This window comes from Centropristis striata, chromosome 17, assembly GCF_030273125.1.
Source record: "Centropristis striata isolate RG_2023a ecotype Rhode Island chromosome 17, C.striata_1.0, whole genome shotgun sequence".
NCBI classification, from domain to species: Eukaryota; Metazoa; Chordata; class Actinopteri; order Perciformes; family Serranidae; genus Centropristis; species Centropristis striata.
In genome coordinates, this window is record NC_081533.1 from 34,814,842 (window position 1) to 34,828,397 (window position 13,556).

Consider the following 13,556-nt stretch of genomic DNA (forward strand, 5'->3'; position numbering starts at 1 on the left):
TCTTCCGCCGCAGGCTGAAGACCTATCTCTTCCAACAATACCTCGGTTAAGTCATGGTCACCTAACAGATATATATATTTAAAAAAAAAAAAAAAAAAAAAAATTCTTCTTCTTTTCTTCTTTAACATATAGCACTCCTTAGCAATGACAGTTAGCTCTTAAAGTTGTGTACTTACTCGATTCCTATGGTCTATGTCTAGTACCATCAGGTTGAATGCACTTATTGTAAGTCGCTTTGGACAAAAGCGTCTGCTAAATGACATGTAATGTAAAACATGTAATGGGAAGAGAAGTGTACAATAAGCGTCAGCTGTGGCATTTGAAACAGTGATGTAGAAGAACTGCACTTTGTCTGTTTCTCTCTGTAGTCATTCTGCTGACTCAGCTAAGTTCTGCATTTTGCTGGACTTTGATACTGATACTGATAGATACGCTCCACTTCCTTTCTTATTACCCACAAATAATGTACGTCACATATTTTCACATTGAACAGTCTTTCCCAGAACCGGATCACTTGGTCCCCCTATTAGGCCTCTGCTGTGTTCAGATTGAAGGCGAAACGTCACAGAGGGGTAAATAGTATAAATATTATTTAGTTCCTGTATTACGGATCAATAACAACTTTTGGGGTACCAAACATCCCAAGACAGAGCGTCACTGTACTGCAACCTGTTTAAATAAGTTGGGCAATATTACACTACCAGAGACCACAAGACTGCAGGTAGCAGGCTAGTCAGCAAGGCTAGCTAACATTGGCATGCTACCAAGATGAAACCACCTTAACAAACTACTTAGCCCTTTATCAGGTGAAGAACCGTATTTGGTAACTTCAGCGGATATCCAAAATAAAAAATAAAAATATTTCGAGAAAAAAGTTGCAAATTTACTAGATTAAAGTGGCAGATCTACAAGACAACTGCAACTTTTTTCTCGACCCCATTTTGATATCCACTGAAGTTACCAAATATAGTTCTTCGCCTGATAAAGGGTTAAACCTTGTATCTTTAGGTGCTGCTTCCTCACCTGTTGGCAAGAAATTCTTCCACTGCAGCAGTGAAGTGACGTTTTACTGTGAGTCTTCTGGCTGGTATCCAGAGCCTGAGGTGTTGTGGCTGGACGGTGAGGGAAAGCTCCTCTCTGCTGGACCTACAGAGACAGTCAGAGGTCCTGATGACCTCTATACTGTCAGCAGCAATGTGACTGTTGAGAAGAGACACAGCAACAACGTCACCTGTATAGTGAAGGACACCTACCAGACCAGAGAGACACAAACCTATCAGGTAGAATAAAATGATCACATTCTCACTTTCTCTGCTTCTATCAGCTGCTGTATGTTAGAAATAACATAGTTCTGTTCTCTGTTTTATCCTTTCACAGGTGGGCATGCCACTTTGCTACTTTCCCTCATCAAGTTCATATTCTCCGCTCATGCTTTCGCTGGTTGTTTGCCTGCCGATCATGTTTATTCTTGCAGCTGCCTTCGTCATGTTGAAATTCAGACAAGAAAAGTTCAGTAAGTTGCAAATTAATTTATTTTCCATCTAAATATTCAAAAGTTTCAGCCTTGTGATGATGTAATGACATGGCAAGTTATTTATATATATATATATATATATATATATATATATATATATATATATATATATATATATATATATGTATATATATGTATATATATATATGTATATATATATATATATATATATATATATGTATATATATGTATATATATATATGTATATATATATATATGTATGTATATATATATATATAATTTGGAGCAGGCAACACTGATCGTGTGACTGAGTGTTGATGGAGGCTGATTTGTTCTACTTTTTATATTGTGCTGCCATCTTTGGGACACCGTTTAACAAGACTATCAGTATGACAACTGTTAAACTCTGAATAAGGAGGCTCTTGTATTTGTATATTCAACAAAAATGTTGTACTGCAGCTGCCAAGTGATCATATTAAGGTTTTCAATAAAGTTTGATTAATAGTCTGCACCCAAGTCTGTGATGTGTTATATTTGAAAGGAACATTAACATTATTATTTTCTGTTGAAAACACTGCACTGTTTTATAACAAACTCTAAGGACGTGTCGTGGCAGTTTTGACAACTGCACTAAGTTAATGGGTGAGCTGGCCAAACACAAATCACTCAATACTCTTGATCAGCAAGTTTTATTAGCACATTCGTGTTCCATACACCGCACAATTCCGAATGGCTATTTTACAGTACAACAAAGTCCCATACACCGCTCGACTTATGACTGTTGTATTTCCCAACATTGATTCTTCAACAAGACTCAATCCGGCCCTTTCTTGCTGCCCTAAACATCACATTAGGACAGAGCCCACTGGTCAACACGTTCCCCTCAGTCATGGTGTTAGAATTGTTAAGTTCACAGGGTCAGTTCCCACAATGCCTTGTGTCTTGAATACCAAGTAGGTCGCCGCCTACTTCCCACCATGTGGGAACTGTCCCACCATGCAGGAAACACCAAATTTATACCAGAATTATACAAGTAGGCCTTTTTTAGGGAACAAGAAATGGGTTAACAACTTAACTCTATGGAGTCTTGGGCTATTTTGTCCATTTTTGAATTCTTTTCATGTCTTTGTAAGTCATTTTGTGTCTTTTTTTTGGGTCATTTTGTGTCTTTTGGTGTCTTTTTTGTCATTTTGTGTATTTTTTTAGTCCTTTAGTCCAACATAAAATGTGATTTTGAATCTTTTTTTTACTTTCAAAACACTATCATGCTCAATAAAGAATTTTAAATGTTGCAAATGTGCATTAATTTCAGAGTACACTGAGACATTAAACTGCATCATTTTCAGTTAAATTCTGGAAAAGTTGGTGTGTTCTAAAACTTTTGACCAGTAGTGTTTATATTTTTCATGTGTTTCTTAAAATCCTTGCCCTATTTGGTTTTGTTTATGAAATAATGTTAAACTCATCCATCTCTACATACTCCTGTATGGTAGGTGGCAGGTATGAACCTTAAAGCTGGTATTGCAATCTGTCGTAAAAGAAGAGTGTGCAGAACCAAGATAACTTCCTCCTCCAAAACTCTGATATTGCACCTTAAACTTTGACCCTGGTCTGTGCAGCACAGAGGACTGTGGGTCAGAACGTGGGTTTTTTTCTTGCTTAATCAACAGTGTGGTAGTGTGGGTGTTGGAGTGCACAGTGCAGTGTCTTCTTTCTGCTGTGATTTGAACTGTCCACAAGGGGGTGCCACAGGGTTCAGTGTTTGGCCCACCTTTATTTACATTGTACGTAAAGTATATTGGAGGGAATATGAGTGAAAAATGTTTGCTGAGGAAAGTCTATTTCTGGTGTTTGGCTTTTTATAATTTCTCCATTTTATGAATTTAGATTTAATTGTTGGTTTAATATTGTTTTAAAGAGAAACACTGACAGTAAAGTGTAAGTGGGTGTGTGTGTGTGTGTGTGTGTGTGTGTGTGTGTGTGTGTGTGTGTGGGTGGGTGTGTGTGTGTGTTATTCTGAAAACGTGACCACAGAGTGCGTCACAAATGTTTCTCTGCAGCGGCTGCACCAACATAGAAGTAATGTGGTTTGTTCTTCATGTCTTAATTTATTAACACAGTGGTGAACATTAACCCTTTGAACCCCAATGAGACGTTTCAGGGCACTTTTTTGCTCTTTGTGTTCTTGCATTTCAGTCCAATATATAAAATCTCTATAAATGTCTAAGTCCTGCAGCTCTATAAGATCAGCACAATCATGGCTAGAAGTGGGAACAAATCAAACATGTTTTTGTGCAGAATAACACAGGTAGAATGACAAAAATCAGGAAAAAAAACACAAGTTGAATTTCTCTGATAATTTTTTTTTTTTTTTAATGGAATTTAATTTATAAAGACATTTCAAGTTTCAAGTTTTCTCAACATATTGTACATATTGAAGTATTGTCACGTTTCCAGCCTCTCCTGTCCTCTCCTCTCAGCTCTGTGTAAACAGATTCTCAGTGAATATTTGTCACGGGGCCGTTGGTCTCAGCAGAATCAATCATGTCTTCAGTGTCTCTGAGGAGAATTTAATGTTTTTAACAGGATCTGGTTCGTGCAAACGCTTTATTTTAAATGACATAAAGATATTCTGACAGAAGATTTGAGCTTTGTGTTGGTCACTTTTTTAAAACTGAAATGTTCATAACCTATGAAAAAAGTTCACAATCTGACGATAATGCCTGTTTTCAAAGTTTCTTTCTACCATAATATGTAATAATATGTATTTTTAACCGATCAGAAAGTTCAAAGTCAGATAAAAGTGCAGTTTTTACCGTTATTACATTAAAGTTTTCATCATCCAATCCCTCCTAAGTAACCTGTTGTATTATGCATGACTATATAATATAAAATGTAACATTCTGTATTTGTTTGCAGATCTGAAAGAGTTTAAGTGAGTAAAGTTAAGTAGAGATGGAAATAACTCTGTGTTCTGTTCTCACAGCGTCTTCACATATAACCACACGTCAGTTATTATTAAACCTCCTCATGAGGCTTCTTTATAACGTCTGACAGTCAGTCAGCATCGAGACAAGATGGAGCTCGCAGGTTTCCTTCTCACACTCTGTAAGTAACATGTAACTTTGACTTCCTTTGCAGAAGCTCATAGAATTTAATCTCGCAGCATAATTATTTGTGTTTAGCTGTTAAACTGTTGGTTATGTTACTGTTATTTCCTTCTCGTGCTTACCTAATTTTGAGCAATATGTTGATAATTCTGCAATGACAAATTAGCGATTTGGTTCATTTCCTTTAATTGGGTTGGATTCTGGTCGGATTACATTCACAGTGCAATCTAACCGCACTGTGTTAGGAAACAAACCAGGACCCTTGAGGTTGTTTTGGTCCGCACCAGAGTACGATTGTATCGTTCACAAGCATCTAAACGAACCGTAACAAGGATTTAGCTGCACCAGAGTTCGCTTGAAATGGACTTAACTTTTGGGTGTGAAAGCGCCCTTCGGCACAAAAAGATACCATGATACCTTGATTCATCTTGAAGAGGTTCATTAGGCCTACTGATATTCATTTTACACTGTTTCTCTATACAAGTAGCCTGGCTAACACCAGACTACTCAAATGAGATCTGGTCTGGAAACCAGCCGTTCATTTCTCCGTAGAGGAGGTGTGGTTTACGATCCTCCAGAGCTGTTTATTGGACGCTTAGAATGTCTATCAAAGCGTCTGTAGGTAGCTCTTAGCCAATCAGATCAGTTATACCAGATGACGTAGTAGAGCAACAGAGATGGATGTTTGTTGTGTGTGTGTCTGTGAGAGAGTGTTGCTGCTGCTTTGCTTCTCCAGTTCTCGCTTTCAAAACATCTTATCTCAAATGTGTGTCGTTTTGGAGAAAAATGGTAGTCGTTTGTACAGTAACTAAACGGCTGGATTACAGGATAACTTTAAAGTCATTTTTCTCAGTTCTGCACTCTGCGTAGTTACTGCCTTTTTGCTTTGTAGGGCAGAGTAGTTCTCAACCTTTTGGAGTCGCGACCCCCAATTTAACATGCATGTTGTCCGCAACCCCCGCTCACTGAACACAATCTCACACTCACATTTCAGATCACCCAAAAAAGAAACAAAATGACCAAAAAAAAGGAAACAAAATGACTAAAAAAGACAGAAAATGACCAAAAAAGGAAACAAAATGACCAAAAAAGACACAAATTGACCACAAAATGGCCCAAAAAGACACAAAATGATCAAAAAAAGACACAAAATTACCAAGAAAAGACACAAAATGATCAAAAAAAGACAGAAAATGACCAAAAAAGGAAACAAAATGACCAAAAAAGACACAAATTGACCACAAAATGATCAAAAAAAGACACAAAATGATCAAAAAAAGACAAAATGGCCCAAAAAGACACAAAATGATCAAAAAAAGACACAAAATGATCAAAAAAAGAAACAAAATGACTAAAAAAGACACAAAATGACCAGAAAGGACAGAAAATGACCAAAAAAGGAAACAAAATGACCAAAAAAGACACAAATTGACCACAAAATGATCAAAAAAAGACAAAAAATTATCAGAAAAAGACACAAAATGATCAAAAAGACACAAAATGACAAACAAAAAAAACACAAAATGACCAAAAAAGACATGAAGTGATCAAAAACACTTTAACACAGTGGAGACAGAGATGACTTGGCGACCCCTAGAAATCATCTCGCGACCCCAACCCCCCAAGGTTGAGAATAGCTGGTATAGAGAAACAGTGTAAAATAAAAAACAACCTTGACTCAGATGAAGGTGGTTTGATTTGTTTCGTCTTCCCTGCAGCCTCTCTCACAGTCTCTCCAGACAGATCTCAGTTCTTTAAGTACGAGTCTTTGTCTCTGAGCTGTGACGGCGACACAGAGTCCTCTGCATGGAAGGTGAAGGCCAAAACGGTCCGAGGAGTGTCCGAGTGCGGCCGTGATTGGGGCGATCTGAAGGCGTCCACCTGCATCATCAACGGAGCGTTCAGCTGGAACACTGGAGAGTACTGGTGCGAGTCCACATCAGGGGAGACCAGTCCAGCTGCCAACATCACCATCACCGGTAAGTTCACTTCTCCTTCAACCGGGGAATCAAACCAAACCCTGATAGTCTAGACGGATTACAGAATAAAGGCCTCCTATAAGAAGTGAGGAGCATTTATGGGTACAAATCAGGAACCGGCCTACTTTACATATTCCAAGGGTGCTGAGTCCAAAAAAAATGGTTCCCAAATTAAATTTTGAGTTTTTGACCTGATCTGAACTGTGAGTGTGAGATTGTGTTCAGTGAGTGGGTGTCGCGGACAACATGCATGTTAAATTGGGGGTCGCGACTCAAAAAGGTTGAGAACTACTGGATTAATAGAGCAATCAACTGAGCCGGCTACTTTTGGTTTAGCACTACGCTTACTTTAATGAGAAAAAAATGATTTGTTTGTATTTTCCAAATGTAATTAGACTAAAATTCTGATAGATAAACGAACCATTTCGCAGCAAATATATCCACTCATTTACTGACATCTTGTTCCCAGTGGACATCTATCAGAAAAAGTCTTTTCAGGCCCCATGACGTGTGTTTTAATTCCATAATTTCTAAAAAAAATTACCTTCAAAGCGTAGCGATCTTCTTTGGGCTTCGGTTGAATCCTTTTTGGAGCCTCAAGTGGTCGTTGGCTTCATATTCTAGTTGCCACTTGAAAATACCTTGAACAACTCTGCCCTCTGGTGTCCAAAAGTGAGAACTGCAAATAGATCCTCTTTGCAAACTCACAATGTTTTGCACATGTCTCAAACAACAATAATTGAAAACAACAATATTCCATCTCAAACAGAAATGCATTTTATAATTATTCAAGCAGTTTTTGATACTCACGTAAACAAACCAAATGTGATGATCCTGCAGAACACCCCAATTTTGCCAGTTTTTTATTGAAATTCAAGCAGTTCAAGTCAAATGAACAGCTTGAAAGGGTCCAAAGGTAAGTGGTGAACTGCCAGAGGTAAATAAAAAAAGGTAAGGTTAACCAAAACTGAAAAATAATGTACATTTCAGAATTTTTTAATTCTTTTCATGTCTTTGTAAGTCATTTTGTGTCTTTTTTTAGTCATTTTGTGTCTTTTTTTGGTCATTTTGTGTCTTCTTTTGGTCCTTTAGTCCAACATAAAATGTGATTTTGAATCTTTTTTTTACTTTCAAAACACTATCATGCTCAATAAAGAATTTTAAATGTTGCAAATGTGCATTCATTTCAGAGTACACTGAGACATTAAACTGCTTAATTTTCAATTAAATTCTGGAAAAGTTGGTCTGTTCTAAAACTTTTGACCAGTAGTGTACATTTGCATCAATCTGTGGAGGTTTTTTTTCTGCTTTCTGAAAATTCTTTTGCACTTCAAAGACAGCAACGTGATCCTGGAGAGTCCGGTGTTTCCTGTGCCCGAGGGAGAACCTGTGACTCTGCGCTGCACGGCTCAGAGCAACTCTTCAAACCTGCGAACCAGCACCTTCCTGAAGGACAGGGCTGCCGTCGGCGCGGCCGTCACCGGGCAGATTACCATCCCTGCAGTGTCCAAGTCTGATGAAGGCTTCTACATGTGCGTCAGAGACGTCGGGGCGTCTGCCGAGAGCTGGCTCGCTGTCAGACAAAATACAGAGGAAAACAACGGTTTGTACATTTTAAACAGTGCACAGGGAAGAACTCTTAACCTTGGTGACATCACAGGACATAAAGAGTTTCAGTGTTATTGTTACCGACCCCACGCTGCAGCTCAACTGCTAAAAACTGTTTCCATGCAACAAAACTGCTTCGTAAGAGTCAAGCCTAAACTAAAGTTTTTGTATGTTAATTTACAAAACACATATATATATTTACAGATGCAAGAATAAGTATGTGAACCCTTTGACTTTAATGTTTCATAAAATTTGACAGTATTTTGTCTCACTGACCTCCTCCATCACCAGGCCCTCTCCTACCGCACTGACCTCCTCCGTCATCAGGCCCTTTCCTACCTCACTAACCTCCTCCATCACCAGGCCCTCTCCTACCTCACTGACCTCCTCCATCACCAGGCCCTCTCCTACCTCACTGACCTCCTCCATCACCAGGCCCCCTCCTATCTCACTGACCTCCTCCATCACCAGGCCCTCTCCTATCTCACTGACCTCCTCCATCACCAGGCCCTCTCCTATCTCACTAACCTCCTCCATCACCAGGCCCTCTCCTATCTCACTGACCTCCTCCATCACCAGGCCCTCTCCCACCTCACTGACCTCCTCCATCACCAGGCCCTCTCCTACCTCACTGACCTCCTCCATCACCAGGCCCTTTCCTACCTCACTGACCTCCTCCATCACCAGGCCCTTTCTTACCTCACTGACCTCCTCCATCACCAGGCCCTCTCCTACCTCACTGACCTCCTCCATCACCAGGCCCTCTCCTACCTCACTGACCTCCTCCATCACCAGGCCCCCTCTTCCTCACTGACCTCCTCCATCACCAGGCCTTCTCAGCATGGCTACAAAACAATTAGCTTTAGATACTAACACACTTTCAAGTCACAGTGCTGAGAGAGATGGAAATACTCAAAATTAAAGGCTACTCAAATGTACTGGCAGTCCACAAAACTTGATGGTATATAATAAGCAGATATACTTGTTTACATTCCACCACTGCTAACATAAAAACATTTAATTTAATTTGACTGACAGCTACTAATGATTTTACCGTCAGAACTCATAATTGATCTGTAAAATTAATTCAGATTCCATGTTTATGGTTTCTAATTGTTGAGATTCAATGCAGCCATGGTTTGCACTAATATAACATGCCAACATGAACCACAGGTTAAACATGCAACAAAAACAAGATTCCATGAAAAAGATACTGAGAGTTTTTTCAGTTTTGTTGTATGGAAAGGTAATTTTCAGGACACAGGGTTGGCTCAACAGAACAAAAACACAAAGTAAAAAATGTTGACTAAATCAAAGCCAGAAAAACACGTTTAAAGTTAAAACTTTTCGACTCTGGTAGGACTGCTCTGTAACAGATGTGACAGTGCAACCATTTGACAGAAACTGCTCATGTTACACAGCAGCAGAAACCACAGAGAGTGTAGAAGCAGGCCGAGGGTCTGATGGTTTCACTGGAAACAAGACAGAGGGTGAGCTCAAAAAACACACCAATTCACATGCTTTCTTATGCATGAATTTTGAGAAAGATATATAATTGGGTCACATAAACTGATGTACTTTCTTGTTTTTGACCCCCAGCAGGTCCTGGTTCTCCCCCCCTGTCTGCCTCCAGACTGGCATGTCACCTGGTGGTGGGAACTCCTTACCTGCTGTCCACCGTCTTACTGGGACTCATCCACAGAGACAGAGCCAGAGGTAGCACAGCACAGACGTCCTTACTCTTTAAAGATAATATGAGAAGCAATTTGCTGATGTGACAGATTGCAACATAGAAACTAACTTTCTTGGTTGTCTGTAGCAGCCTGTGGACTGATTTCTATGTGAAGAACTTGCTGTGCCCCCTACTGCACCAACAGTATGCTAACGTTAGCTTAGAATTAAAGTCTGCTGTCATCGGCAAACAAAACAGAAACCCCACAGAGTTCAACACAAAGTCCACAAGGAAAGCCCAAATTTGCAAAAACTGCACAGCCTCAGACACTTGACCTTGATAACAAATGTCAGCCAAAAACCTGCAGAAGATTTTTGTTGACCTACTTTCTCTAAAAACTCTACAACCCACAACCCAACATTCTCTGTAAGTGGGGGATGTGGAATTTACTAATGTACTCACTTCCTGTAAAGCTACATCCGATTCAAAATCCTCCTCCTCACCCACAAAGCCCTCTATCACCAGGCCCCCTCCTATCTCACTGACCTCCTCCATCACCAGGCCCCCTCCTATCTCACTGACCTCCTCCATCACCAGGCCCCCTCCTAACTCACTGACCTCCTCCATCACCAAGCCCCCTCCTATCTCACTGACCTCCTCCATCACCAGGCCCCCTCCTATCTCACTGACCTCCTCCATCACCAGGCCCCCTCCTATCTCACTGACCTCCTCCATCACCAAGCCCCCTCCTATCTCACTGACCTCCTCCATCACCAGGCCCCCTCCCACCACACTGACCTCCTCCATCACCAGGCCCTCTCCTATCTCACTGACCTCCTCCATCACCAGGCCCCCTCCTATCTCACTGACCTCCTCCATCACCAGGCCCCCTCCCACCACACTGACCTCCTCCATCACCAGGCCCTCTCCTATCTCACTGACGTCCTCCATCACCAGGCCCCCTCCTATCTCACTGACCTCCTCCGTCACCAGGCCCCCTCCTACCTCACTGACCTCCATCACCAGACCCCCTCCTACCCCACTGACCTCCTCCGTCACCAGGCCCCCTCCTGTCTCACTGACCTCCTCCATCACCAGGCCCCCTCCTGTCTCACTGACCTCCTCCATCACCAGGCCCCCTCCTATCTCACTGACCTCCTCCGTCACCAGGCCCCCTCCTACCTCACTGACCTCCATCACCAGACCCCCTCCTACCCCACTGACCTCCTCCGTCACCAGGCCCCCTCCTACCTCACTGTTTGTTCGTCTTTATTTTAACTGCATTTTAAATGTTAAGTATATTTGAGTACCCTGAAAAGCACTCTATGAATAAAATGTATTCTTCTTCTTATTATTGTTACTATTATAATTTTTATCTGCAAAATCAAAACAAAACCAAAAGAATTTTATGAATTACAAAATAGGATGTGGCTGAATTATGGAGGGAGAAATGAAAGAGGAACTCTCTGCTGAGAATTCCTCTTTTCCTCTTTTACTACAAACTTGTAGTAAAATGACAGTTTGGCCGTGGTTCATCAATCCATTTAGAAATAATGGACTTTTTCTTTTTGCAAGCGACTGCTCACATTGCCACATTGCATTTTTGCTCAGTTATTAACCAGTTTGTTCATGCATGTGGACAATATGGACATAAAACCAAATACAATGGTAATAACAGTCTGTAATGGCAACCCAGTATCACCAATCTGCGTTAAAATATCACAACTTCACATTATATATTTTTAAATGTATACTTTATTTATCTTACATGACAGAATACAAGCACTGTGAGCCAATGCATCGGGATTTCATTCAAATGTGCATTTGTCTATTTAGAACTGAATGAAAAAAGTCTAATAGTCTAGACGTAATTGTCCAAAAAGTGAAAGTGAGGAGCATTTATGGGTACAAGTCAGGAACCGGCCTACTTTACTTATTTCAAGGGTGCTGAATAAAAAAAAATGGTTCCCAAGCGAAATTTTGAGTTTTTGACCTTCTCATTTGCATATGAAAATGGCGGCCAAATTGCCCATCTTGCTCATTTGTTAGACCATGTCCCCTTAGTTTTTTTGTAAGTAGGCAATCAAAGATGAGGAAATTAAGTTTCTGGATCTAAAGTCTAGAGTCAGAGCAAGGATATAGTGGAGGCTCAGTGGCTTTTAAGGTGAAATTAAGCATTATTTGTGTCATTTTTTAAGGCAGACATAAAAATTCAATCAATCACTTTTAAATGTTCCAGTTGGTATTTTGCATATATATATATATGCATAAAAAAGCCACTGAGCCTCCACTATATCCTTGCTCTGACCCTAGACTATAGATCCAGAAACTTAATTTCCTCATCTTTGATTGCCTACTTACAAAAAAACTAAGGGGAAATGGTCCAACGACTGAGCAAGATGGGCAATTGGTGGCCATTTGATACAAATTAGAAGGTCAAAAACTCAAAATTTTGCTTGGGAACCATTTTTTTTTGGACTCAGCACCCTTGAGATATGTAAAGTAGGCCGGTTCCTGACTTGTACCCATAAATGCTCCTCACTTCTTATAGGAGGCCTTTATTCTGAAATCCGTCTAGACTATAAGTCTTAAAGGAAAGTTCTTCACAACTTCTTAACTTCACCCACAGGAAAGACACCAGCCGTCACCATGGAGGAAACGCAGCGTGCTGAACTTGAGCTGAGGTTGGATAATGAGTCTGCTGACGTCACCACTGAGCATGAATTCTGAGCTCAGTTCTACGTTTCAGGACGATACGACACAGTTGTGACACATTATCACCATGAAGCTGACCTCTCTCCGACCACTGAGACATTTCAAGGTGTCATTTTCTGTTCCTCAGCACCAAGGTTATTATAGTTAACTAAAAGTAACGAAATAACGAAAACTAGAATTGAAAAAACATTTTCGTTAACTGAAATAAAAATAAAAACTACAGTTTTTAAAAAAACGATAACTAACTTAAACTCTATTGTATGGTTACAAAACTAACTAAAACTAACTAAAATTATAGTGAAAATGTCCTTAGTTTTCGTTTTTGTCAACTTTTTTCATTCATAATTCAGTGTTTCTATTTGAACATGCAACACATGGTGAATATGTTTACTGAGACTGGGATGTTTACACTAGAACCAAAATACAAAACAGTTAATAACCTTATTGGGGCTGAGATGATAAACCAAAGGAAATAAAGGAAACATTTATTATGGCCTCTTTCAATCTGGCATCCAACACATAGCCCATTACAAAAAAACTAAAACTAACACTAAAACGAATAAAAACTAAACTAAAACTAAGCATTTAAAAAAAAATAAAAACTAAACTAAAACTAGAAAACTCACTCTAAAAACTAACTAAAACTAACTGAATTTGAAAACAAAAATTCACAACGAAATTAAAACTAAAACTAATGAAAAATCCAAAACTATTATAACCTTGGTCGGAACCATTGACAACAAGGGTTGTCCCTTAATTTCTTGGTTGTTAAATTTCAATACAATAAAATAATTAACTAACATTTTTTTTTTATATTTGAACTTGTTATGTGATTAAGGATAAACATTTTCTTGTGCCATGCCATAAACCAGACCAACTCTTTGCTTCAACAGCTGCATTATAATGTGTTGGATACCATTTATTACTAGTTTATGATGTTTATAGAGATGATGATGATGATGCCATGTGAATTGATT

The 13,556-nt window shown here is 39.6% G+C and overlaps 1 protein-coding gene across 1 annotated transcript; it reads left to right on the forward strand.

The window, feature by feature from the left end:
* Nucleotides 1-256: 256 nt before the first annotated feature.
* On the forward strand, nucleotides 257-12,990 carry LOC131989306 (uncharacterized). The gene is made up of 8 exons (XM_059354499.1): nucleotides 257-263; nucleotides 1,009-1,280; nucleotides 1,378-1,513; nucleotides 6,324-6,631; nucleotides 7,209-7,246; nucleotides 7,880-8,187; nucleotides 9,795-9,908; nucleotides 12,494-12,990. Exons 1-8 carry the CDS (start codon nucleotides 257-259, stop codon nucleotides 12,592-12,594), a joined length of 1,284 nt encoding a protein of 427 aa, XP_059210482.1. The 3' UTR covers nucleotides 12,595-12,990.
* Nucleotides 12,991-13,556: the final 566 nt, after the last annotated feature.

What these genes read in the sequence shown, in the direction of transcription:
- LOC131989306 (XM_059354499.1), top strand. An exon ending in ATTCAGACAAGAAAAGTTCA is followed by an intron (nt 1,514 to 6,323) that starts GTAAGTTGCAAA and finishes TCTTCCCTGCAG; the next exon opens with CCTCTCTCACAGTCTCTCCA. An exon ending in CCACAGAGACAGAGCCAGAG is followed by an intron (nt 9,909 to 12,493) that starts GTAGCACAGCAC and finishes CTTCACCCACAG; the next exon opens with GAAAGACACCAGCCGTCACC.